Here is a 27,995-nt window from a genome sequence, read left to right as displayed (position 1 = left end):
TTATTTACGCCCTTTTACAAAAGATTAAGCTATATAAGTTAAATAAATCAATTAATTAGTTGTTTTTATTACCTGCCTTTGGTTTAGAGAACCCTTTACTTATGATTTAGTAACTAATTAATTAGGTTTAATTAATTTAGCAATGTTTCAAGTTGAGTGCAGGTTCCCTACCAGCCAATCAAGTCACAGCTTTCTGGTGACGTCCTGTTTTTTGACTTTTTTTGTTAACCTCAGGTCAGTTACTCTGTTAACTCACCAGTGCCTGGAATCCTCTCTCCGAGTCCGCACCCTGGAGACTTACCAGTTAGTTCTCTCCCTTGTAGCCTCAGCTGCAGTTTCACCTTCTCCTGGTTCCACCTAACTCGCTGTTTCCACCCAACTCCAAAATGCACTGTCACTCAGCCAAAGCAGCACTCACTGTGCAGACAGAATTGACGGAATTTGATGATACAAGGAAATGGCAGGAAAATTGGATCAGCTAAATTGCAGTTGGAGGGACGCAGCATGGACTCAATGGGTTCATGGCTTCCTTCTCATGCTGTTTAATTCTTTATTTCTGTGATTAACAGATCCATTAGCAAAGATTTCAGTTTTTTAAAAATGAGCCTCAATGGGATTAATTCATAGAGTCATAGAATTTACAGTGCAGAAGGAGGCCATTTGGCCCATCGAGTCTGCACCAACCCTTGGAGCACCCGGAGGAAACCCACGCAGACATGGGGAGAACGTGCAGACTCCGCACAGACAGTGACCCAAGCTGGGAATCGAACCTGAGACCCTGGAGCTATGAAGCAACTGTGCTAACCACTGTGCTACCGTGCTGCCCCATTCAGCACTCAGCAATGAAAAGCATAATATGTGGAATTCCCTAGTGTCCTGGGAGCTGCACCTTGATGTAGAGGATGGGGGTAGAAGATCTGCCCAGGACACCCCGTGCTGGACACTGGAAGTGTGTCAAAATCCCTAAAACAATGTTCCATCCCAATTTGCTGGTCCCAACCCATACCATCCACCCTCCCACCACCAGCCGGAATTCAGGGTCTTTTGTCTTCAGGAAAGTTGGAAGCTTAGTTTCTGAGTCCTTCTGATACTGTGAGCCATTGCTTGCTGTGCCGTGAGCTCTGATGTTATCCTAACCTGTGAAATAAAAATATCTATTTTATACACTTTGATTAGCTATCCCCTTGTGCACAAATGGTAGAATTGAGTCCAAATCCAGCCCACCGATGCTTTACATTTTTCGAACTCCAAAGGTTTTGGCAGCTAGGGTCTGATACAGACAAACTTGGTTCAGCCTCATTTCATTCCTTCATTTATAATACATGGCCTCTGGCCTTGGAAATGTCACAATCTGTTGTGAAACATGTATTTTCTTCGCTGGGCTGAGCAATGCATTTTGTTTAAGGAGTTCATTAATGGATACTGTCATTTCATTGTTGTATCAGAGAATAGGACCAAAAACCCACAGGCTGCGTTCCACTCTAAATACTGGGATGTGCCTGATCTTTGTTCCTCGCCTTGCCAGTGTATGAATATTTTGTCACGAGGGGTACAACTTATGTACCTGCTATAACAGGGAAGCCTCAAGTACAGCTGAGAGCTGCCACTTGTGCAAACAGCAGCAGTAGTCAAATCTCAAAGTGACTGATGACCTTATTCAGAGGAGGCCAATCAACCCAAGAGCTTCTCCCATTTTCTTTGGAACTCTAGCCAGTGACTTAGGCATAGGCCTCTATGTGCCCCTCCATCTGCCAATATGTCTCATTTCATGGCCGTGACAGCCGTGATTATTCCGCCAGGTCAGGTGAAAGGAAGACCACCAGTGAGAGTCCCGTGCTGACTGACTGAGCTCCCTCTAACACAGAGGACTTTGTTTAGGGCAGACACCTGTCACAACTTCACACTCAGCATTGTAGACTCCTTACCTGGTCCGAACTAGTTTACCTCCAAATTGAGATCGATTATTGTTCGGCAAAGATATTAAAGGAAATGGGCCAAAGGCGGGTATATGGAGTGAGGCCACAGATCAGCCATGATCTCATTAAATAGCGGGACAGGCTCAAGGGGCTAAATAGGTCTTTTATATCCATAAAATCAGGAAGACAGAGTTTCAATTTCAGGTTTCATCCAAAAATTAGCATCCCTAACAATACAGTACCTCTTCAGTGCTGCACTCAAGTGACAGATTTCATACACATGTACTGAAATAGTACTCATAGCCTTTCAACCCAGTGATAAAGATGCTACCATTGTGTGAAGCTGACTCTATCAAATGATTTCCTCTGGAGATTTAACATTAGTAATAATGGCCAATATTTCTCTGACAATACAAGAATAATGTCCAATGAGTAGAATTTGGAGCAGATAGTAAGTAGGGTTTCTGTGAAGACTTATCTCTGCTGGTTGTGCTGATTTGCTCTTTGTAGAATGTTCCCTTTAATGGAGTGATTTTTCCTTCCTTGTGTATGGTGCAAAGTAGCTTTTTCCCATATTAGGAGTGTTATGACACCCTGGGCGAATGCATGGTCAATTCCAGTCCCACGTGACGCGGAATCATAACACAAGTGAATTAACCAAAAATTCTTATAAAAATACTCAAAGTCTTTGGTCCATGGCTACCTAATAACCACAGTTTGTAACTGTAAACACAATTACTGTTTATTTATAACAAGAACTATCATGAAACGGCAGCATGGTAGCATAGTGGGGGCAGCATAGTAGCATAATGGGGGAAGCCGGTAGCATAGTGGTTAGCACAGTTGCTGCACAGCTCCAGGGTCCCAGGTTCAATTCCCCGCTGGGTCACTGACTGTGCGGAGTCTGCACGTTCTCCCCGTGTCTGCTTGGGTTTCCTCCAGGTGCTCCGGTTTCCTCTCACAGTCCAAAGATGTGCAGGTTAGGGGGTTACTGGGTTACGGGGATAGGGTAGATAGGTGGGCCTCAGTAGGGTGCTCTTTGTACGGGCCGTGCAGACCCAATGGGCCCAATTACCTCCTTCTGCACTGCAAATTCTATGATTTATGATATGCAGTAAATACAATTGGTTAACGACAGCTAATACCTACTACCCCCTTTAACTGTCCCACCTTCTACCTTTACACAAACACAAGACAGACTAACACATAGGGGTGAAAAGGGGTAAACAAATAATAAGGATGAAGATCAAAAGATAAAAGCCTTTGCTTCATGCGATGGATCTTTAGCATGCTTTATTTCATATTAAACCTTTCTTTCAGCTTGTGGTTTGACTTCAGCCTCTGCAGTCTCAAGAAATGTCTCCTTCTGCACTGAAGGGATTCTATGATTTTATATCACCCATCATCAAAAGGTCTGGCAGAACGGGCGGCGCAGACTCTTAAAAATCAGAGTAAAAAAGCATCTGGCAGCATCCCTAGAGATCAAATTGCGATGGTGTTTATTCAATTATAAGACCACTCCTCATCTACAACTGGAATCACCCCAGAGAAACTGTTAATGGGATGACGGCTTTGTAGGAGATTAAGCCTACTATTCCCAAATCTGGTGGGGAGGTTGGAGTCCAAACAAGAGAAGCAGAAAATAAATTATGACTCTGCGGGAGCGGAAAGAATATAAAAGACAGGTGATCTGGTATATGTGAGGAACTTTGGGGTTGGCTCCAACTGAGTCCCTGGAATCATAATGGAGAAAGCGGGGCCATTATCCTACAGAGTGAAGGTCCAGGATAAGGTCCTGAGAAAATACCTGGACCACTTCAGAAGTAGGGAGACTGTACCCATATAAGCCTCACTACTGGCCAGTGCAGGGCACCAGCCTGATGAGAATCCTGTGTCAGTCTCCCCTGATAACAAGGACTTGGGTTCCAGGATGGAAGTCGAGGAATCAGGTGTTCCAACTGCAGCAGACACCAAGGCGGAATCTGCATCGGTAACTCTTCGGTGCTTCCTCCGGATGCGAAGGTCTCCAATTCAGTTCACACCTCCAGTAGCAGTTCCACCCTCAAAGGATCTCGGGCTGATCATGAGGAGACCGCTTGAGTATTGAGTGAGAAACGGATTGTTTGGGGGGGGGGGGGGGGGGGGGGGGGGGGGGGGGGGGGGGTGGGGGGGGGGGGGGGGGGGGGGGCGGGGGTGGCGGTGAGGAGGGTTGTTTTAGGTGCCACAAGCACATGGGTGGTCGTCAATAGATCTCCTCATAGTCTTTGTGGAATACTTGTTCCCCTATTGAGAGGACGGTAGCTCGTCCAATGTGCGCAGGAGCTTAGAACCCGCTGTTCCAGCCCAAACCGGCGCCGTTGTAGATCCTCAGGCTTGGACGGAAGTGTTTTAAGCCACAGCAGCAGCCTTTTCCATAAATAAAGCAATAAAGTGATTTGATATCGGAAGACTGGCCTTGGAGAGGTTATTACTGTATCCATGTGCATCTAAGTGTTTCTTACGATCCTAGTTGGTGTTATAACATGGAAAGGGAGATCCCAGAATGGAATGCTGGCTCAAAAGACTGTGGGCTGGATTCTCCATTGTCAGTATTCTCCGTTGCGCCGTCAGCACACCCACACCCCGAGATTTTCCGATGGCGTGGGGCTGCCCACAATGGGAAACCCCATTGGTTGGCTGGTGAGACAGAGAATCCCGCTGCCAGTGGGGGCGCGCCACACCAGAAAACTGGCGCAGCAGGACAGAGAATCCCGCCCTGTAATTTTAATTTTTTTAATAAAACATGGGGGAACAGAGTCCCAGAACCACTAATTTGTTTCTACAACAAGCAAAACATTTATTAAATATGGGAACATTGGATTATAATACAATATATTAACAAATACACACAGATTTAAAGATTAACATGGATTACACAGTACATCTTCAACTGCAATGGTCTCATTAACACAAAGAATCCCTTTTAAGCACATAGATGACTGTGGTCAAATACACATTCTCCGCTCTGCACCAAGTTAGTGCCTGTGGATTTCTCCTCAGAATGCTCCCAGGTGATTGTCACATGAGAGTTTCCAAACTCCACTCCCAAAAGCACACTTTAAAATCATCTCTCATAGTTACGCTTTCCCTTAGCAGTTTCCGAAATCCAGACCAAGTTTTCCAATTGACACTTTTAAACAAAGCTTCCACTCCACTTTCAACAGAGAACCCTATCCAGGAATTTACACTGCCCACTTTTACATTTCTAGTGTCTTAACTGATTTTACACAAACTCCAAGATCCAGCTATCAAATTCCATAGTTATTTCAACTTGGGTTTGGTAAAATCTTACAAACCTGAAAATCCACTTCAGATATTTTTCTGGTGTCACAGCCTTCTTCTCAGCTCTGTGTGTCTTTTCACTGAATAGTTCTCTGCTCTAGTATCTTTTAACCTCCGACGTCTTGTAAATTTCTCTTAATTTATTTAGTTTCCCTAATTAGCTGCTCCTCAGATCTCTGCACGTGTTTTCTTAACCTTTACTCCATTGTGTGGTTTTTCTTCAAACAAAGCTGAGAGAGATCTTCCCTCTCTAGTCTTCTAAACCAACTGCTTTCAGCAGAGCTGTGGGAGCTGCCTTTACTCCCACTACCAACTGTAATCAAATTAGGTAAACTAAAACTTAAAAGCTTCTCTATCTTACAAGGCCCCAGTTGCTAAACAACACCCACGCTTCTTATGCCTTTTATTAATTGTTCACGCTTGTAGCCCTCTCTAAGCACAATATCAACACAGTTGGAACTAAAACAACCCACACACAGAAACCCACCTTTGCCAGCATGAATCTAACTATACATTTTATCCTTCCAGGCACAGAAACATTAAATTAAACCCATTTAAAACTACACCTAATTTCTAACGTTTACCAATACAAATATAAACCCTTTTAAGTTACCTTTATTTTCCTAACATTTTCATTAATTATAAGGGAGATTTTTCAAATACTACTGATACTCCATGAATCCATTTGGCAGCCAAATGTTACTGTAGCAATGGGAAGTAATTCATCTTTCAAAGTTGAAATTATTTTTGAATATTTACATGCTGAAGACACTGTACGATTTTATTTTGGAAGAAAACACTGTACTTGTCCATACATCATTGAATTGCTGTTATGTTCAGTAATTGCTTTTGCATATTTTACCATAATTAACAAAATAATGAGAGTTGAGAATGGATTCAAATGATCATTTCTACAATATTTTCATTAAGCTGTTTTTTAATAAAGAAATGAAGGAACATCGCAAAACCAATGGTTTTGTAGGGAAACCCCCTGTGGGGTTATAGCAGTTCAATATATTCCGCTGGTCATCTCAGACAGTCATTTTTAACACCCAGAAGCAACATCACATTTTACACTTCTCTTTGTATTTTTGTTAAACAGTTAAATCACTGGAAAGTCTATGTAATAATAACAAAATTGAGTAAAAGGTTATAATATACAGCCTTGTTCTTGAGAAAAATAAAAAGGAATAAAGAGAAATTGAATGACTCACCCAGCCATCCTGTCCTGGAGTTTTCTACACACATATCTGTCTCTGCACTTGGCAGGACGAAGCCCACCACAAACACCTCCACTCCGTCAGCCATCAGAGACAATCCCAGCACAAAGAACAGTGCCCACTGGAAGCGGCCATGCCCACACTCCTGAATGATCAGCTCGTACTGTTGTGCCAGCTCCTCCTCATCAGCCCTCCTCTCAGCATCCAGCTCCTCACGGTCCTTGTATTCATCTGAGACAGGTTGTCCTATAGCGACCTGGTTCGCCTTCCTTTGACCCACATCTGGGATCCCCTGATACTCCCCTTCATAAATCTCGTCCTCCTCATCATGGCCTTCAGTAGCATCACTTGAACCTTCATCTTCTTGAGGTTCCGCTCCATAAGTCCCTCCGTGGTAGTTGTAGCCATCATCATCTTGAAAATTAGCATAAGAAGTCATGTTGTGTTCATCCTGTGTGTGGTCTGCTCCTCTGCTTGCTTTCTTAACGGTTTGCTTCTTAACTTCTTTGGCAATGTCTTTGGCACCCCTCATCAGGGTAGTCCTGTCCCTGTAAGCATCATCCATCTTTTCCCCAATCTTAGATGCCTTCCTTCACGGATCAGACTGGATCAGATGATACAGAAAGTGGAAAACACAGTCCAAATTTGGAATCTTGGCTTTGAGTTTCTGGCATTCAGCTTTTAACTCACACACTCAAAAAGCTCGGAGAGTTAGCACTTGAGTTTCTAGTGTTATCAGATAGTTATTGATGATTTTGTTTTTGTTATATTCCCACCATCAAGGACCTACACAATAAAAGAATGAATGGAAAAATAAGCAATCAGATACCTTGATTGATTCAAAATGAAACCTCATATTGAGAAGAAAACAATATTTATCAAATTTGTTCACTCGTTGAGGGTATAACTGGCAAGGCTAGTGTTCAGTAGCCATCACTAATTGCATTTAGAGGGTGGTGACGAGCCTCTTCTTGAACACACCGCAGTCCGTGTTATGGAGGTACACCCATAATGCTGACAGGAAGGGAGTTCCAGGGTTTTAATCCAGTGGTGTTGTTCCCATGCGCTTGCTGCCATTGTTCTCCTAGCTGATAGAGGTGAGTTAGTCACCACAGGATACCCAACCTCCGACCTGCTCTTGTAGCCAAAGTATTTATATGACTTATTATTCAATGGTAAGGTCGATAGTGGGGAATTCAATAATGATAATGCCATTGAATGTTGAGGGGCAGTTCATTCAAATATACAAATGAGGAGCAAGAATAGGCCATTCAGCCCCTTGAGCCTGTTCTGCTATTCAATAACATCTCAGTTGACCTGATTGTGGCCTCACCTCAACTTTCTACCTACCACCGATAACCTTCAACTTCCCTGTTAGTCAAGTATTGATCTGACGCTGCCTTAAAATATTCATTGGCGGAGCAGCGCGGTGGCTCAGTGGTTAACATTGCTACCTCATGGCGCCGAGGTCCCAGGTTCAATCCCAGCTCTGGGTCACTGTCTGTGTGGAGTTTGCACATTCTCCCCATATTTGCGTGAGTTTCACCCCCACAACCCAAAGAGGAGCAAGGTAGATGGATTGGCCATGCTAAATTGCCCCTTAATTGGAAAAAATGAATTGGGTACTCTAAATTTATATTTTAAAAATATTCATTGGCCCTGTCTCCACCCCTCTCTGGTAAAGGGAGTTCTGTAGACTCATGAACTGCTGACAGACAAATTTCTTCTCATCACCATCTTAAACGGGACACCCCTTGAGCTGGATTCTCTGCACCCTGACGCCGAAATCGCATTCGGCAATGGGGCAGAGAATCCGTTTTCGCGCAAGAAATTGGGACCGGCGCCACTTTTGCAATTGTCCACCACCTGAAAATCAGCGTAGACGTGGAGTATGCCGCGTCAGGCCATTGCCTGAGGCCCACCTGTCATTCTCCATCCCCGATCGGCCGAATGCCCGACGGCGTGCTTATAACATGGTCCCACCGTCCATGATACAGCGTCGGTTTGGGCCGATCAGAGGGCAGGGAGGGCTTCATTCGGGACTGGGGGCTATGTGTGTGGGCGGTCCGGGACGGGCGAGCGGCCGATGCGGGGCACTATTTCGGCGGTTCAGGTCCGTGGGCTGAGTCCGCCATGGAGCGCGGCATGGCCTCTGACCCGGAAGTGTGGGAGACCATATCAGCAGTTGGAGTTGCGAGCGCTATGCCTGCTAGCCCCCTGCAAGATGGTGACTCTGTGGCCTTTTGACGCCAGTTTTCCTGGCATAAAAGACCACAGTTTTCACAACGCGTGGGGACATAGTCCCAAGAATGGAGAACCCAGCCCCTTATATTTAAAATGTGTCCCCTAGCTCTAGTCTGTCCCACATGAAGAAACATCCTTACTGCATCCACCATGTCAAGTCCCCTCAGGATCTCATATGTTTCAATAAGATCACCTCTCAATCTTTTAAATTCCAAACTCTTTCCAAAATAGGACTCTTTCTTGTTAGAGATTAATTAATATGAATTTACTTAATCTAAACACACTTTATACTTAAGAATATACATTTAATAATATTAATTTAGTTAATATTAAACAGGTGTTTAATAAGTTGAAATTCATGATATTTTCCTGTCCTAGGATTATGTTTCTTGCAATCTACCTCCTGATCATGATTAAATTTATATTTTAACCATGGATTGAAATGGTTTTACCTGAAGTGAGGCTTCAGCAAAAATGGGAGAGGAGAAGCTGCAGCAGGAGTCTACTGATTGGATGAAGAGTCTGGTGGGATAAAAGAAAAACATTCAGAGTATCATCATTTTTAAAAATATTTTTATTCACGGCATTTTCAATTGATGTACAAAACACAGGAAACCATTATCTTTATACACTTGCCACAATACAAAACAAAACTCCTCCATCCCTCTTAACACTTTATACTTGTAACATAAAACAACCCCCCCCCCCCCCCCCCCCCCCCCCCCACTGACATCTACCACTCCTTAAAGACTTAAAGAAGGCAATGAACAACCACCACTTTGAGAAGAACCCCTCCGCGGACCCCCTAATGGCAGATTTCATTTTTTCCAAATGTAAGAAATCCGCCAAGTCACTCACCCACTCTGCTGCTTTGGGCGGCACCGGAGCCCACCATCCTAAGAACATCCGCCTCTGGATTATCAGGAAGGCCCCTCTCCTCACCTGCATTCCCAGCTCCTCCGACGCTCCAAATATCATCACCCACGGGCTCGGGGCCACCCTCACTCCCAAAATCTCCGACATAACCTCCAAAAAAGCCTCCGAAAACTTCACCAACTTTGGGCAAGACCGGAACATGTGAGTGTGGTTTGCCGACTCCCCGGAACACCATCCGCATTAATCTTCCACCCCCCGGTAAAAAACGAGTCATCCATGATACTGTGATGTGTGCCCAATGCACCTCTTTAAATTGAATTAGGCTTAATCTTGCACAAGAGGAGGTCGAATTTACCCTCCGCAGGGTTTCTCTCCTTCGCAGATTGCATCAACCAGATGCCAAATACACCTCATCACCTCCTTCAACTCTACCAGAGCCCCCAGCCCCTGTACCTTCCCTCCCACTACCAACTGGAAATCCAAACCATCCAAGAATCGCCTCATGCCCAGGTTCACCCCGGGGGTTCCGACCTTTACAGTCCTCAGTGGAAGGCCTCAAACACTCCATTCACCTTACCTGGCTCAGTGACCAGCCTGCCCGCTGGGTACCTTATCTGCCTGATCTCCCGCACCATCACCTGCCACGTTAAAATGCCCTTTAATCTGGCACAATTACCCCACTGCCTTTCCGGTAGATAAAAGTTTGAATTCCACCAGGAGCTTCTTACTCTCTTTCAACAACCCCTACTCCGGGGCCATCAAGTCCCTCTCATCCACAATCTAAATGGCGTCCATAGATCTCTGCCTATCAAACCGCTCCACCTTATCTCTATGCACCTTGACAGAAATAAGCTCTCCCGAATTACCGCTTTCAGTGCCTCCCACAGCTCTCAGGCAGACACCTCACAGAATCATAGAATCTCTGCATGCAGAAGGAGGCCATTCGGCCCACCAAGTCTGCACCGACCCTTTGAAAGAGCACCATACTGAGTCTCAACTCACTCAACACGTTCTCAGTGTGGCCGTTACCACTGGGCTCGTTGTGTATCTTGTTGAGGATGATGGGAGTGCTGCTGGGGCCAGGGTCCGGAGGGTCGTTGAGGATGGGAGTGCTGCTGTAGCCAGGGTCCGGAGGTCGTTCCTTTACAGGATGCCTCCTCCATTTGTACCCAATCTGTGTTGGGTTCTTGTACCCATCCCCTCACTCTTTCTGCCGTTGCTGCCCAGTGGTAGTATTGTAGGTTCGGTAAGGCCAAACCCCCCTTTGATTTTCCTTCTTTGCAGTGTCTGTTTGGGAATTCTCCTGTTCTTAGCCCCGCCCCCCACACAAATGCCAATGTTTAGACTGTCTACATTTTGGTAAAAGGCCTTGGGGATGAAGATCAGAATGGATCTAAACAGGAAGAGGAACCTTGGCAGTACGTTCATCTTGATTGCCTGTGCTCCCCACCAGGGAGAGTGGGAGTGAGTCCCACCAGACTGGTCAGGTTCCACTTGTGGATCTGTGTCCAGTCTCTGGCTATCTGGGTCCCCAGGTAGCGGAATCTGTTCCGGGCCGTTTTAAACGGGGGCCCCTCCAGCTCTGTCCCTCCCACTTTTGGGTTCACTGAGAATGCCTCGCTTTTAAGTTTGTAGCCCGAGAAGGTGCCAAACCCTTTCAGTATTTGCAGTATTGCCTTCAGTCCCTCCTGTGGCTTCGAGACATAGAGGAGCAGGTCATCTGCATAGAGTGAGACTCTGTGCTGTCTATTCTCTGGATTGTAACAGCACTTTACCTGATCCCAATCCCCTGCCCTATCCCTGTACCCCCATAACCCCACCTAACCTTTTGGACAATAAGGGGCAATTTAGCATGGCCAATCTACCTAACCTACACACCCATGGGAGGAAACCGGAGCACACGTAGGAAACCCAAGCAGACACAGGGAAAATGTGTGATGCACCATCAATTACGCAAAGACGAGAGTAGGATGTAATCGAGGCTTTATTACACTGAGATGTGTGGCCTCCTACAGCAGCTGACGAAATGGCTGCTGTACGGTGAGCACATATATTTATACTCCGCCTACTGGGCGGACCCAACAGGCAGGGATCTCCCCCTGTACCTGTAGTACAGGGGCCTTACCATAAAGCACCTATATCAACATCCTCTACATACAATATATACATCAGTGATGACTACCACATTCACCCCCTGTTAAAAAATGAGTCCGGCTAGGGTGGTGGACAACTATATACAGGAAATTGTGTTTTAAAAGTACAGATAATATTCCAAATTGAGGTGGTCTGGTGCCTTGATCTGCCGTCGAGAGCGCTGCAGTGGTGGTGGCGACTCAGGCGGCGGCTTGGTCTTCGGTGACTCCGGGAGAGTGTCAAAATCCTCTTCATCCCCGGAGCGGGGGCTGCGGTGGGGTGCGCCGGGGGAAGGGAGGGTGGCTCCGGGTCGGAGGGGGGGGTGTGTGTGGGGAACCAGCTGGTGCCAGGTCCCTGAAGGAGACTGTGAGGGACTTCATGGGGAAGGCAAAGAGTCGTTCATGGCGGGTTTCATTCATCATGGTGCACAGGAGCGACTGAATGGAGTGAAGTGCGTCGGGGAGGACCTCTTGCCAGCGGGAGGCCGGGAGATTTCTGGAACGTAGGGCCAGCTGGACGGCCCTCCAAACTGTCCCATTCTCATCTCATCCTGCCCGTCTCCCCTGGGGTTGTAGCTGGTCGTCCTGCTCGAGGCAATGTCCCTGTTGAGCAGGTACTGGCGCAGCTCATCACTCATGAATGAAGATCCCCGGTCACTGTGGACATAGGCAGGGAAACCAAACAGAGCCAAGATGATGTTGAGGGCTTTGATGATGGTGGCAGAGGTTGTGTCAGGGCGTGAGACGGCAAAGGGGAATCGAGAATATTCATCGACCACACTGAGAAAGTACGTGTTGCGGTTGGTGGAGGGGAGGGGCCCTTTGAAGTCCACACTGAGGTGTTCAAAGGGGCGGGAGGCCTTCACCAGGCATGCACGGTCTGGCCGGTAGAAGTGCGGTTTACACTCCGTGCAGACCTGGCAGTCTCTGGTGATCGCCCTGACTTCCTCGATGGAGTAGGGCAGGTTGCGGGCCTTGATGAAATGGTAAAAACGGGTGACTCCTGGGTGACAGAGATTGTCGTGCAGAGTCCAGAATCGATCCACTTATGCGCTGGCACATGTACCTCGGGATAGGGCATCGGGGTGTTCATTGAGCTTACCGGGCGATACAAAATCTCGTACTTGTAGGTGGAGAGCTCGATCCTCCACCTCAAGACTTTTGTTTTTGATCTTGTCCCGCTGTGTGTTATTAAACATGAAGGCAACCGACTGTTGGTCAGTGAGGAGAGTGAATCTCCTGCCGGCCAGGTAATTTAGTCAACAAAATTATGAGGGGCATAGACAGAGTGGAGGGTCAGAGGCTTTTCCCCAGGGTAGAGGGGTCAATTACTAGGGGGCATAGGTTTAAGGTGCAAGGGGCAAGGTTTAGAGTAGATGTACGAGGCAAGTTTTTTACACAGCGGGTAGTGGGTGCCTGGAACTCGCTGCCGGAGGAAGTGGTGGAAGCAGGGATGATAGTGACATTTAAGGAGCATCGTGACAAATACATGAATAGGATGGGAATAGAGGGATACGGACCCAGGAAGTAGAAGATTGTAGTTTAGTCGGGCAGCATGGTGCAGAGGGTGTTGGAGGGCCGAAGGGCCTGTTCCTGTGCTGTACTTTTCGTTGTTATTTGTTCTTTGTAATGCCTCCAATGCCGCACAGCTTCACCGATGGCTTGGGCCTCCTTTTCGAATTTCGGAGGCATGGAGGCCGGCAGCCAGAGCAACGTCTGGTGCAGCGCTCTCCACTTGGAATGGTAAAGTTTCGTCAACCGCATACATCGCGACTTTGGCGATGTCGGCCTTGATACGGTTGAAGGCCTGGTGAGCCTCGGCCGTCAGGGTGAAAACGGTGGATTGGATGAGTGGGCGGGCCTTGTCCGCATAGTTTGGGATCCACTGGGTGTAATACGAAAAGAACCCCAGGCATTGTTTGAGGGCCTTGGGGCAGTGGGGGAGGGGGAGTTCCATGAGGTGGCGCATGCGATCGGGGTCGAGCCCCAGAACTCCGTTCTGGACCACATAGCCGAGGATGGCTAAGCGGTTTGTGCTGAACACGCACTTCTCCTTGTTATATGTGAGGTTGAGGAGAGTGGCGGTGTGGAGAAATTTGGCAAGGTTGGCGTCATGGTCCTGCTGATCGTGGCCGCAGATGGTGACATTGCCCAGGTACAGGAAGGTGGCCCGCAGTCCGTACCGGTCAACCATTCGGTCCATCTCCCGTTGGAAGATCGAGACTCCGTTGGTGACGTCGAAGGGAACCCTAAGGAAGTGGTAAAAGTGGCCGTCTGCTTCGAACGCAGTGTATGGGCGGTCCGCCTTACGGATGGGGAGCTGGTGGTGGGCAGATTTCAGGTCCACTGTCGAGAAGACCCGGTACTGTGCAATCTGATTGACCATATCAGATATGCGTGGGAGGGGGTACGCATCGAGCTGTGTGTACCGATTGATGGTCTGGCTGTAGTCAGCAAACATCCTATTTTTCTCCCCAGTTTTGACCACTACCACTTGGGCACTCCAGGGGCTATTGCTGGCTTCGATTATGCCTTTCAGAAGCAGCCACTGGACTTCAGACCTGATGAAGGTCCTGTCTTGGGCGCTGTACCGTATGACCCTGGTGGCGATGGGTTTGCAATCCGGGATTAGGTTTGCAAAAAGAGAAGGTGGGTCGACCTGAAGAGTCGCGAGGCCGCACACATGAAGGGGTGGTAAAGGGGTGGTAGGGGCCTGCCGAATTTCAGGGTTAGGCTCTGGACATTGCACTGGAAGTCTAGGCCGAGTAGCAAGGCAGTACAGAGGTTGGAGAGGACGTAGAGGCGGAAGCCGCTGAACTCCACGCCCTGGACAGTGAGAGTGGCGATGCAGTACCCCAGGAGCGCCATGGAGTGGGATCCGGAGGCTAGAAAGATTCTCTGGTTGGCAGGGTGTACCCGAGGGAGCAGTGCCTTACCGTATCGGGGCGAAAGAAGCTCTCAGTGCACCCGGAGTCCAGCAGGCAGGAGATCTCATGTCCGTTGACCTTCACTTTAGTTGAAGCGATCGCAAGGCTGTGTGGTCGAGATTGGTCAACCGTGGCCGAGGCAAGACACGGCTTGTCGTCGGTGGTTGCAGGCGATGAGTGGCCTGATGAGGTGCCCGATGGGCAGGGGGCCTGAGTCGGGCAAGATGGTGGCACCTACGAGCCGCACATGTCGTGGGGGCGACAAGATGGCAGCGCCCTGGGGCTGCACGTGTCGTGAGGAAGGCAAGGTGGTGGCGCCTGTTGGTCCTGGGAGGAACAAGATGGCGGAGCCCAAGGGCCGCACGTGTTGCAAGTCGAGCAAGACGACGGCGTCCACTGGCCGCACGTGGGGGGTGCCGGGACAATAGCGGCGATTGAGCGGGCATTGCACACTGCAGAGAAATGTCCCTTCTTGCCACAGGCCTTGCAGAAGGCGCTCCGCGCCGGGCAGCACTGTCGGGTGTGTTTTGACTGCCCACAGAAGTAGCATTTGGGCCCCCCGGGATTAGCTGGCTGCTGCGTGGCACAGGCATGGGGCTGGCTGAGGGCGGTTGTTGATTGGGTCCACGATGGGGCAGCCGTCTGCGGAGTCCACGATGAACAGGCGGGGTGGGCCGTGCGGTCGGGGGCATAGGCCTGAATGTTGCGTGATACAACCATAAGTGAGAGCGCTAGTTTTTTGGTCACCGCGAGATCAAGTGTGGCCCCTTCGACGAGGCGCAGGCAGATGCAGTCAGACCCTGTGCCCGTAACAAATGAGTCTCTCATCAGCAAATTCGTGTGTTCCGTGGCCGAAATGGCCTCACAATCAGAGTCTCTAACAAGGGCGAGCAGGGCGCGCCAGAAATCTTCCACCGACTCACCAGGAAGTTGGCGCTGCGTGGAGAAAAGATGCCTGGCGTAGATTTTGTTAGTCCGCTGAGCGTAGTTTTCCTTCAGTAACGCCATGGCCTCTGCGTAGGTCGGCGTGTCCTGGACGAGGGGAAAGGCGTTGGAGTTCAGCCGCGTGTAAAGGATCTGGAGCTTCTGTGCTTCTGGGATTGTGTCTGGCGCAGACCCGATGTACGCTTCAAAACAGACTAGCCAATGTTCAAAGTCCTTTTTGGCATTGTCTGCTTGAGGATGCAGCTGCAGGCGAGCCAGCTTGATGCGTAGGTCCATCTCTGAAAACTCAGTGTAATAAATTGATGCACTATCAATCACGCAAAGACAAGAGTAGAATAATTGAGGCTTTATTACACTGAGATGTGTGGCCTCCTACAGCAGCTGACGAAATGGCTGCTGTACGGGGAGCACACATATTTATACTCCGCCTACTGGGCGGAGCCAGCAGGCAGGGATCTACCCCTGTACCTGTAGTACAGGGGCCTTACCGTAAAGCACCTATATCAACATCCTCTATATACAATATATACATCAGTGGTGACTACCACAATGTGCAAACACCACAGACAATAACCCAAGGTTGGAATTGAACCCAGGTCCCTGGCACTGTGAGGCAGCAGTGCTAATCATCGTGTCACTGTACCTGACACTTTTATTAAGTTCAACTTTTATTAAGTTAACTTAGGTGCGTATAGCCTGCCTTAACCTCTCACACACCCGCTTACCGGCCAACAATCCCACATCCAGTCTCCACTGCGGTCGCTGGGAACCCTCTTTTTCCACACACAAATCTACGCATGACCCAACACCACAATTGCTGAATATTCTGCCCCAGCCATCCCCTCCAACAACACCTTGTCCATAACAAAGAAATCCATTTGGGAATACACCCAATATACAAGCGAGAAGAACGAATATTCCCTCGCACTTTGTCACCCAAACCGCCGCGGATCTATTCCCCCCAATTCGCTCCATGAACCCTAACAATTCCCTTGCCATCGCCGACACCTTCATAGACATGGGGTATGACCAATCTAACTTAGGATCCAGAAAAATGTTAAAATTTCCCTGATAATCAACCGATTATCTTTGCCAACACCCGCTTCACAAAATCCACGTCATCCCAGTTGGGAACATAGATATTCACTAATATCATGTGCACCCCCTCCAATCTCCGACTCACCATGACAACTCTACCCCCAGAGTTCCCCACTATACTAGTCTCCGAGAAAGCCACTCTCTTACTAATTAACACCACAGCCCCCCTCGCCTTCATATCAAATTCTGAATGAAACACTTGCCCCACCCGACCTTTCCTCAATCTCGTGTGATCTTTCACCCTCAGGTGCGTTTCCTTCATAAAAATCACATCATCTGCCTTCAAGCTCTTTAAAAGCCCTGTAAATGAGCGGAAGAAACGGGACCTCTTGATTGGTTCATTCAGATCCTTAAAATTCCATGAGACCAATCTCCACACACCCCCCTCTCCCCTGATCAACCATATCCCCAGGATCCTCTCCCCCACCACCTGGGTCGCCTCAAGATGGCCGCTATCATCCCCCTCCAACCATCTCCTCCAACAAGAAATCTTTAAATCTTCAACGTCAGCTACTTTCCCCCATGCTCCAGACCCACCCTCCCAACCCAAGCCCAAAGCATAGAAACCAGAAAATCCCAGAAAATAATTTAATTTAATTTTAATAATCTTTATTGTCACATGTAGGCATGTGATAACCTCTGTGCTTCTGTGCAGCCCATACCACAAAAACCCAACCTCCCTGCTCTCCCCCATAACCCACCACAACTCTCCCCCCCACTCTGCTTTCATTAACCAGCAAAACTGCCAGCATGGTGACCCCCACCCAAGACAAAGGATATTCTTCCTTTATAACGTGACCCCCTTATTCCCCACCTTTCCTTGTCACCGCATCACACCAAGCTCCTTCATCCCGCATCTCTTCCCCCCTGCCTCCCCCACGCTGCCCACCAAGCCCAACACATTTTAATATTCCCAACACCAACACCCCCAAACGCAGTGAGGAAAGTAATACAAATTTCAAAATTCATCTTCAACATAATTAACAATACAGAGTGGGCAATACTTACAAAACCATATTGAACAACTGTGTACTAAAACATACCCTTTCTCATAGAATGAACAATGCAGAAGGAGGCCATTTGGCCCATCGAGTCTGCAGTGGCCCTTGGAAAGAGCACCCCACTTAAGCCCACCCCATCCCGTAACCCAGTAACCCCTCCTAACCATTTTTCCTTTTGGACACTAAGGACTATTTAGCAAGGCCAATCCACCATTGGATTGTGGGAGGAAACCTTTAGCTCCTCAGTGGGCTAAACAGCTGGCTTGTAATGCAGAACAAGGCAGCAGTGCCGGTTCAATTCCTGTACTGGCCTCCCCGAACAGGTGCCGGAATGTGGCGACTAAGGGCTTTTCACAGTAACTTCATTGAAGTCTATTTGTGACAGTAAGCTATTATTATTATCAAAGTAGTGCTACTTTCCCCTATGTGTGACCCGCAGGCAAGCAGGGTACAACATCCCGAGCCACACCTTGTTCCTGAATGGAGCTGCCTTTGCTCTATTAAACCCAACCCTATGCTTATTCAGCTCCGCTCTCAGGTCCTGATAAACCGCGTGGCCTTCCCAGGTGCATTCCTGCATCTGCTTCACCCATTTCAGGATCCGTTCCTTTTCTGAGGAGGCAATGGTGTAGTGGTGTTGTCACTGGACTAGTAAACCAGAGACCCAGAGTAATGCTCTGGGGACCCAGGTTCAAATCCCGCAGATGGTGATATTTGAATTCAATAAAATTCTGGAATTAAAAAGTCTAATGATGAAACCGCTGTCATAAAAACCTACCTGCCCTGGCCTACATGTGACTCCAGACCCACAGCAATGTGGTTGACTCTTAACTGCCCCTCAAGGGCAATTAGGGATGAGCAATAAATGCTGGCACAGCCTGCGATGCCCACATCCCATGAGCAAATACATTTTTTAGTAAGAAGCACTAGTACAGCCTCACAATAATTGCCGGGAACTCCCCGGCTCTCAGCTTCCTCCTCGACAACCAGTGTGCCCAATGCACCTCGAAAGGGTAGTCGAAGACCCCCTCCCCCACCAACCTCTCTACCTTCTTGGCCACATAGTCCGTGGCCCTCGTTCTCACAACACCGTTGGGCACCCCCACGATCCTTAGATTCTGCCTCCTTGAGTGGTTGCCCAAGCTGTCGACCTTTTCCCTCAACTTTCTCTGACCATCCACCATCATCATCATTTCTGCCTTCAACGAGGCAATCCAATCCTCATGGTCGGTCACCATCTCCTCCACTTTTTGGTTTGACGCACTCTGCACCTCCAGTCTCTGCTCTCCCCCCTCCCAGGGTAGCCCGAAGCTGCTCTGCCACCTTCGCCATGTCCTCTAAGGTCACGTGTCTATTGTTTTTAATCTTGGCCGCAAGAAATTTGACCAACTGCTGGGTCGACCATTGTGTAGATAACAACGTCATAAGTCCCTCCACCATCTTTTCCCCTGCTGCGTCACTTGAGTCCCCCTCATCTGAATAGTGCCCCTTATCTGACACACACTCCGTCTGGTACCCTTCCGACTTTCCCCGCCAAAGGAGAATACCTTGCTCTTTAGTATTCCCACTTTCTCCCCCTGAAATTTCCCTGTAAAACGGGAAGAAAGGACCAAAAAATATGACCTCGGGCAGGAGCCACCTTATGTGCGACAACTCACTCAACGGCCGCCACCAGAAGTCCCAGAGCATTATCTTTTTAAATAATTTTTCCGAACGATTCTGCATTTTGAGGAAACATGATCTAAGTCGAACTTTCTTGCCTTTACAGTCAATTCTTTAGATTTTCCACAAAATGATCGCTTTAACCAAAAATCACACTTGGAAGAATTTCTTGTTTTCACAGCTAGTATTTGATTTCCCAGCCGTGTGGAACTTGGATTATGCCAGTGGATTGGACTCGTTGGAATTTGATAGTGATGTACTTTCATTATAAGGATAAATGTTATTTGGAAAGCGTAACAAAAATAACTGCAGAGAGAAAATCAGAGGTATATATGACACTACATGGGAACTGAGTGGACAATAAACACACCTTGCTGCAACTATACAAAGAAAATCACAAACCTTTTATATCTGAGGGCACTACACTATTTCAGAAGCAAACTGTGTACATAATTTATAAAATCAAACCATTATATGTCAGGATGTGAATATAGAAAACAAGGGAAAGTCCAGCCGCAGTCAAGCTGTGCCCTAGTTAACTGTTGCCCCATGGTGAAAGGAATGATTTTTTTTTAATGTTGTGCCTGTTTGGAGATTGGTTTTCTGAAGTGCACAAAAGCACAGTGTGGTTTAATTGGCTTGGTCTTTGTTTATCACAATGGCTGTGGTGTTACAGGTTCAGATACATGTCACATCCACTGGTGAAATAGTAGCTTGTGCTCTAATGGAATACAGGTTCATAGCTCCTTGAAAGGGGAGTTACAGGTGGTGAAGAAGGCATTCAGCATGCTTGGTTTCATTAGGCAGAACATACAGGAGTTGGGACATCTTGCTGAAGTTGTACAAGACGTTAGTAAGGCCACACTTGGAATACTGTGTACCATTCTGGTCACCCTATTATAGAAAGGATATTATTAAACTAGAAAGAGTGCAGAAAAGATTTACTAGGATGCTAGCGGGACTTGATGGTTTGAGTTATAAGGAGAGGCTGGATTGACTGGGCCATTTCCCCCTGGAGCAGAGGAGGTTTAGGGGTGATCTTATAGAGGTCTACAAAATAATGAGGAGCATAGATAAGGTAGATAGTCAACATCTTTTCCCAAAGGTCGAGGAGTCTAAAACTAGAGGGCATAGGTTTAAGGGGAGAGGGGAGAGTTACAAAAGAGTGCAGAGAGGCAATCTTTTCACACAGAGGGTGGTGAGTGTCTGGAATGAGCTGCGAGAGGCAGTAGAAGAGGCGGGTTCAATTTTGTCTTTTAAAAAATATTTAGACAGTTATATGGGAAAGCTGGATGTAGAGGGTTATGGGCTAAATGCAGGCAATTGGGACTAGCTTAAAGGTAAAAACTGGATGGCATGGACAAGTTTGGCCATAGGGCCTGTTTTCATGCTGTAAACCTCTAAAAGCTGGCACAGGAATTTTGATTCAAGCCCTGCGCAGCATGCTATTTCCACACACTTGTCCACTGCCATGAAAGAGAGTCATGGAAGAAGTGACATTATTTCTCCCAACAGAAATCTTGGTCAGGCATTGCCAAATGGAATTAACTATTTCTGGTGCATTCACAGGGTAATCCATAACATATTACACCAAAACACCAACCAGCGGTTGACTTTCAAGTCTACATGATATCGTATGGGTGTTTATTTTGCCTCCTCACATTTCATTATATGTATGTAGTTTTTTTATTTATAGGAGTCATGCTGGAATAGCCAAGTGCTATACTCCAGAAACGTTCAAAAAACACCAGCCAAACCCATTGGAATTGTCTTATAAACCAGTAATACAAGCTGCCTGACATAACTGTGGACGGTCATCTGCTTTTTCTTGGGCTCCCAAAGACATCATTAGGAAAGGAGATGCCAGTGTACGAATAATAATGATTTTGAAAAAAATAACTACTTTAATTGCCTATCTGGGAATAACATAATCAAAAGTTAAACAGTCCAATGGGAAGGATTGAGGGACGGGGCCAATATTTTGCAGTGGATGCCTATATTTTTAACATAATCTGTTTGACAGCTTTATAGGCAAAACGTCCTCAATCTATCTTGTACTTCTTTATTACTATTATCTACGCCTTACTAATGAGAATATAATTATCTCTATTGGACTACACATAAAACAGCATTGCATAAGGTGTGTACGATTAGAAACATTTAAAATGCAACACTAGTTTGTTTCATTTCTAATTGAAGATCTATTTTCCACCCTATGGACTTGGCTGCCTTGTTTATAAAGGATGGTAATTTCAGCACGCTGGACAGCTCTGCTTACTGAAGGGAATTGCAACTGTGCCTCAACCTCCCAGGGTTGCTTTCCAACTGTCAAAACACCACAACTCGCACATCAGATGAAAGAAGCAAGCTCATGATAATTGACAACAGATACTATCAACTGCTCTTGAGTCACAATATAAACGTCAGGGCAACATTTCACACAGCCCAATGTACACAATTGTCACAGGTACATATGTGCATGGAATACCATGGCTGGAAATGAGTTGGGAATAAGGAGTGCAGCATCTCTTAAAGGGCTGCAGGCCTGAAAGATCAGGGGCTGGATTCTCCGAGCCTCCACGCCGACATGGCTTTCAGTGCAGGGGCGGAGAATGGCCCTTCACCCGGAAATCGGGACCGGCACCACTCCCACGATTCTCTGGACCCTGGACAATTACTCAAGAATCCCTCACACGCAATCTCGTGGCACGGGTAGGGGGCCATTGATACAGGCCCCCCCACAATTCTTCACGCGAAACCGGCCGAGTTCCCGATGGCATGGTTCTAACCATGTATCAGCCGTCGGGAACCTTGGGTGGTGGCTGCGGACTCAGTCCGCGGCCACCCTGGTGGCGGGAGGGATTGATCACGGGGGGGGGCCTTATCGGGCAGGTAATTTTGAGCAGTGCGGGGCCGATCTTTGGGACCTTCTTCCCTGGTCCAGGTCCGTCGGCTGAGTCCGCCATGTCGCACGAGGCGGCCGCCGCTGGCCGCTGCCATGCTCATGCGCACACTCCTGACCGGAAGTGTGGGATCCCATAACCGCAGCTAGAGCTGTGAGAACCACTCCGGGGCCCTGCTAGCCCCTTTCTTAAGAAAAGTCCAGAGTGAAGCGCCAGCGTTTTGACACTAGCGTGGGGACATAGCCCCATATTTGGAGAATCCAGCCCCTGTTTTTTACATTTCCTTTCAACCAATGGTGCCAATTCTGCGGACTGCAGAGAAGACAATACTACTCCGCCCCGCCGCGCCACTTTTCTGCCTTGACCAGCTGGCGGATTCTCCGTTATGGCGGCTGGTCAATGGGGTTTCCCATTGTGGGGCAGCCCCACGCCGTCGGGAAAGCACCGGGCGCCAGCAAAACGGAAAATCCCGCCGGGGAGAATCAACGGCCAAATGCTGGAATTGCCTCCTTTGATGAGGGCACAGCAGGTGAACTGCTGTATTGTTGGAGGAGATACAACGGAGGCAGTTGCCAATTTTGAGGCACTTACAAACTTGCACTGAGAACTGATGTGCATGAGAAATAACCCACAAAATCAAAGCAGCTCCCCACATGCATGGGCAATAGCAGCAGTTGAGAAGGAAGTTCTCTGGCCTCAGGAAGAGTGCCAAGGCTGAAAATAATTTGGCAACTAAAATTAGATGCAAGTGTGAAGTATTCAAGCACCAAACATTGAGCTCTAGCCAGGTGGAGTACTAGCAATACAGTATGGAAAGCATTGGAAAGGCCCTTCAAACTTTTCCACCCGAACTACAATATCTGCAATGCTTTAACAAGAAGCTGGTGACTGGCAAAGGGAAAGATTTCAATTGTTCAAAGAACTGCTGCATTTTTTGACAAATTCACATGACACAAACATTAGCTGGTTATATTTATACAATTCCTTTAACATAATAAAAACATCCCACAGGAATGCAATAATGAAGATTGGATACCAAGCCGCGTAAGGCAGCTGGCCAAAAGCTTGGTTGCAGAGGTAGGTTTTAAGGAGTGTGGAAAATACATGAACATCTGAATTAGGAGAAAGAGTTGGCCACATGTTACCTCAAGACCACTCTCCTATCCGATATGATCATTGTTGAACTGATTATGGCCTCAACTTCACATTCTGCCTACTCCCAATGACCTTTGACCTCTTTGTTAGTCAAGGATTGATCGACTTCTGCCTTTAAAAATTATTGGGCAGCCAAGGACCAAATACCTTGGGTATTCTTATAAGAATTATTGGTTAATTCACTTGTGTTGTGACTTCGGGAGTGGTGAGGCTGGAACTGACCGCACATTTGCCCAGGGTGTCATAACACAAGTGAAAGTTAATGCTGTGCTTCTAGACAATGTCTCCGAGGGACAGCACCCCAATTAAAAGGAGAAGTAAAGGATGGATCCTTGGGATGCCAAAGGTAATGTTGTGGGAGTGAGAAAGGAAGCCATTGCAAGCATAACCTACAAGATGGTAAAAAATATTGGCAAAGTAAACATAGAGCGGATGCTTCCTCTTGTGGGGCAATCTACAATGAGAGGTCACAGTTTTAGGATAAGGGGCAGCAGATTGAAGACAGAGATAAGGAGAAACAACTTCTCTCAAAGGGTCGTGAATGTGTGGAAAACTACCCCAGAGTGTGGTGGATGCTGGGAATTTGAGTAAACTTCAGAAGCAGATGAACAGATTTTTAATTATTAATGGGTTGAAGAGTTATGGAGAACGGGCAGGAAAGTGGAGTTGGGGCCGAGAGGAGATTATATTGAGTGACAGAACGGGCTCAAGGGGCTGAATTGCATCCTCCTGCTCTTAGTTCTTATCTTCTTATGTGGCCATGCTGCCTGCAGCCTCACAGTCGTCTGCCAGGGAAACCCAGGACTGACTCTTTATATAATCGGACACATGAGCCACCTTTGAGAGTGTCATCTGAAACCCTGTGTCCACCTCCAGACATAATTAACTCCAAAAGTCAACCAGACAACCATCACATGTAGACACTTTCCTCTTCAAACAAGCTGATCATATCATTCACCTAAAAGCTAGTGCCCAGGATGAACCATGAATGGACAACACTACAGACCTGGAGATTGAGAAGTTCAAATTAAGTGTTTCCTTCATTGAAACGAGGACCAACATAATACCATTGACATTGTTTGCCTTTCCCATCATTTTCCTCATATTCCTACTTGATGTAACCCCTGTGGCTTGAGCTGAGCTGGAGGTTGACTGCCTATTTCCCTGCTATGACCATGAGGGTCTCACCGAAGATTGCCCCACCTGTGCCTTTGTAGGGCAGACTCAGTCATTGGGGCAGGAAGCAGCATGTAGAGCTCTGCCTACCTGTCCAGGAGGGGAGTGGGAGTGCAAGGACTGGGAACCGGGACTACCTCTCCCAGAGCATGTGCTTTTACTTCTGCAATGAGGGAATGCAGACAATTATGAATGTAAACATTTGAATGTGTGTTGAAAATGGAGTGAGTACATTGGAGGAAAGAGCCATGAGGGTTTGGTGAAAGAGGTCAATATGATGAGAGTGAGCGTGAGTGTTGGCTACTCAGATTTGAGGAGGTTCCTGGGAGTCCTCACTGCCATGTGCTTTTTCTTTATCTTCGCTCTTTTGACCAATTGCACTGTCTTGCTAGTCAATTGCTGGAAAGTACCCGAGTTGGATTCTCCGAGCCTCCACGCCAAAATCGCGATCGGCGCGGGGGAAGAGAATGCCCGTTTACACCGAAATCCGGTCCAACGCTGATCCCACGATTCTCCAGTCCCGGGGGAATCGCTCGCAAATCGCGCGTGCACGAACTACGTGGCACGGGCAGAGGGCCATTGACAGAGGCCCCCTTGCGATTCTCCAAAGAAAACTGGCCGAGTTCCCGCCAGCGTGGTTGTAACCACCTATCGGTCATCAGGACTCAGTCCGCAGTCGCCCTGGTAGGGGACGGGGGGATCAATCACAGGGGGTAGCCTCATGGACGGCCGGGGGGGGGGGGGGGCGATTGGGAGTCACGGACTCACGGGAGCACGCGTTCTCGAGTGGGGGGGGGGCCTACATTTCTGGTGCCGCTCTGCAGACTGAGTCCACCATGTCCCACGGGGCAGCCGCAGAAGGCTGCTGCTGTGCGCATGGGAGGACTCCCGTCCGGAAGTGCGGGGCCCGTATCCGCAGCCAGAGCTGCGAGAAGCACTGCGGGGCCCTGCTGGCTCCTTGCAGGTCGGAGAATCACTCAGACTTTCTTCAGGAAAGTCCAGAGTGAAACGCTGGCATGTGGATCTAGTCCCATTATTGGAGAATCCCGTCCCCTGTCTGTGCATCAATTGGGCATTGAGCTGCCAAGGCAAAGGTTTGCTCCATCGTGTGTAAAATGGCAGTTGCAGTATGTAGGTCATTAGCTTGGGTCAGACAGCACTTGGTGTCCTGTCTCACCTGATTCTCCATGCAGGTGGCCACTCTTTCCATGAAGGTAGACATGAGGGCAAATACACGAGACTTAATGACACTCATACTTAGAGATTGCTCCTCCAATCTTTCTGCAAGGGTCTGCATTGCCTCTGGAAACTTTTCACAATGTATATTAATGATCTGGAGGAAAGAATTGAAGGCACTGTTGTTAAGTTTGCAGATGATACAAAGATCTGTAGAGGGGTGGGTAGTATTGAGAAAGATGGGGGGTTGCAGAAAAACTTTGACAGGCTACAAGAGTGGGCAATGAAGTGGCAGATAGAATACAATGTGGAAAAGTGTGAGGTTATGCACTTTGGAAGGAGGAATGGAGGCATAGATTATTTTCTGAATGGGGAAATGCTGAGGATGTCAGGGACTTGGGAGTCCTTGCTCATGATTCTCGTAAGGTTAACGTGCAGGTTCAGTTGACAGTTCAGAAGGCAAATACATGTTAGCATTCATGTCAAGAGGGCTAGAAAATAAGACCAGGGATGTACTTCTGAGACTGTATAAGGATCTGGTCATACCACATTTGGAGTACTGTGAGCAGTTTTGGGCCCCGTATTTAAGGAAGGATGTGCTGGCCTTCGAAAGGGTCCAGAGGAGGTTCACAAGAATGATCCCTGGAATGAAGAGCTTGTCATATGAGAGAAAGGTTGAGGACTCTGGGTCTGTACTCATTGGAGTTTAGAAGGATGAGGGGGGATCTTACTGAAACTTACAGGATATTGCGAGGCCTGGATAGAGTGGACGTGGAGATGATGTTTCCACTTGTAGGAAAAACTAGAAGCAGAGGACACCATCGCAGATTAAAGGGACGATCCTTTAAAACAGAGATGAGGAGGAATTTCTTCAGCCAGAGGGCAGTGAATCTGTGGAACTCTTTGCTGCAGAAGGCTGTGGAGACTAAATCACTGACTGTCTTTAAGACAGAGATAGATAGGTTCTTGATTAATAAGGGGTTCAGGGGTTATGGGGAGAAGGCAGGAGAATGGGGATGAGAAAAGTATCAGCCATGATTGAATGGCGGAGAAGATTTGATGGGCTGAGTGGCCTAATTCTGCTCCTATGTCTTAGGGTGTTATTTCTTGTTGCTGCTCTAGAAGTTTCCATTTCAAGGGTTGCCCCTGAGGCTCATGATCTACCTCTGGCTGAGTACAATCTGGAGTGTCCTGACCCCTCTGACAGGGACTCTTACTGCTATCCTTTCTCCAGCACCTCACGTGTAATATATATCCTTCCACATGGCAACCTAGCTATCTCTACCCCAGTAGTCACTGATATGTGTAAGTCTGTGCTGGTGGAGAGCGCACATGAGACATGTGACAGTGTATCCTCAGAGTGTTTGTCCTTCTCTGGAGACTCCTCGATCTGCTCCCTCATCAGCTGCTCCATCACTATCCATGAGGAACCAAGAAATAGTTCTTCCCAATCTTTCTTCCATCTTCTTCCCTTCAGTATCCTTCAGCAGCAAGCATTCCTGCAGCTATTCTGACTCCTACCAGAGTCCCTTTAAATTCAGAGCCGTCACTGACAAGAGTCAGAGTCATCTTCATGATGGTCAGGAAACTTGGAAATGGGATATGAATGTCATGGCTGAGTTAAACAGTCATGATAAAGCCCACTCGAATTACCAAACGGTTCTGACCTGCAACTGGGCTCCTTTTGTGGTTCTGTTCAGTTAATATTCCGCCATGAAATTCATAACACGATCAATTTAAACACATTAATGGGTTTAATGAGGCTTGTACATGGTTTTATTTCAATTTCAAAAATAAAACATGTTTCAGTTCAGGCAGATGGCTACAGTGCTGACCAATTCTATGACAAATTCATGGAACTGGAAGGTGTTGGGGCAGCGGTGGTCCTGACAATGGACAAGTGATCTCGGGGCAACTCAAACTTGGCCACTAGGGGGAGCCCGGGACAGATTCTTTGCTGATCGTGCAGCTAATGGGCTGCTGTCAGGGCTCCTGTCCTTTTAAGCGATGAGAGCCCCACCTCCAAGAGCTGTCGGTCAATCACACTGACACAATTCAGATCAGAGAGGGGCCAGTCAGGAAAGTGGTGGGGTGGTAGTTGGTGAGGATTGAGGCGAGGTTTGTGTGGGGGAGGCCCTTGCCCCCGAGAGGCCCCCCATGGGCCACAGGATGTGTGATTAGGAAGGCCCCCCTCTTTCCCAGCCTTCCCGTTCTGCAACCCTGCCAAACCTACAGAAAGAACG

The 27,995-nt window shown here is 47.7% G+C and overlaps 1 protein-coding gene across 2 annotated transcripts in view; it reads right to left on the bottom strand.

Moving 5' to 3' along the window:
* The window catches only part of sv2ca (synaptic vesicle glycoprotein 2Ca), a 315,141-nt gene that overhangs the window by 252,544 nt on the left and 34,602 nt on the right, over positions 1 to 27,995 (bottom strand). For both annotated transcript variants that reach the window (XM_038805520.1, XM_038805521.1), the window contains exons 2-3: positions 9,154 to 9,223; positions 6,452 to 7,243 (exon numbers count right to left, since the gene is read on the bottom strand). In XM_038805520.1, coding sequence (XP_038661448.1) covers positions 6,452 to 7,022 — 571 coding nt within the window. In that variant the 5' untranslated portion in view covers positions 7,023 to 7,243; positions 9,154 to 9,223. The remainder of the gene's footprint in view (positions 1 to 6,451; positions 7,244 to 9,153; positions 9,224 to 27,995) is intronic.

The sequence above is a fragment of the Scyliorhinus canicula genome, chromosome 8 (genome assembly GCF_902713615.1).
Source record: "Scyliorhinus canicula chromosome 8, sScyCan1.1, whole genome shotgun sequence".
NCBI lineage: Eukaryota > Metazoa > Chordata > Chondrichthyes > Carcharhiniformes > Scyliorhinidae > Scyliorhinus > Scyliorhinus canicula.
The sequence above is the reverse complement of the archived record's forward strand: the minus strand, read 5'-3'. Positions and strand labels throughout refer to the sequence as shown.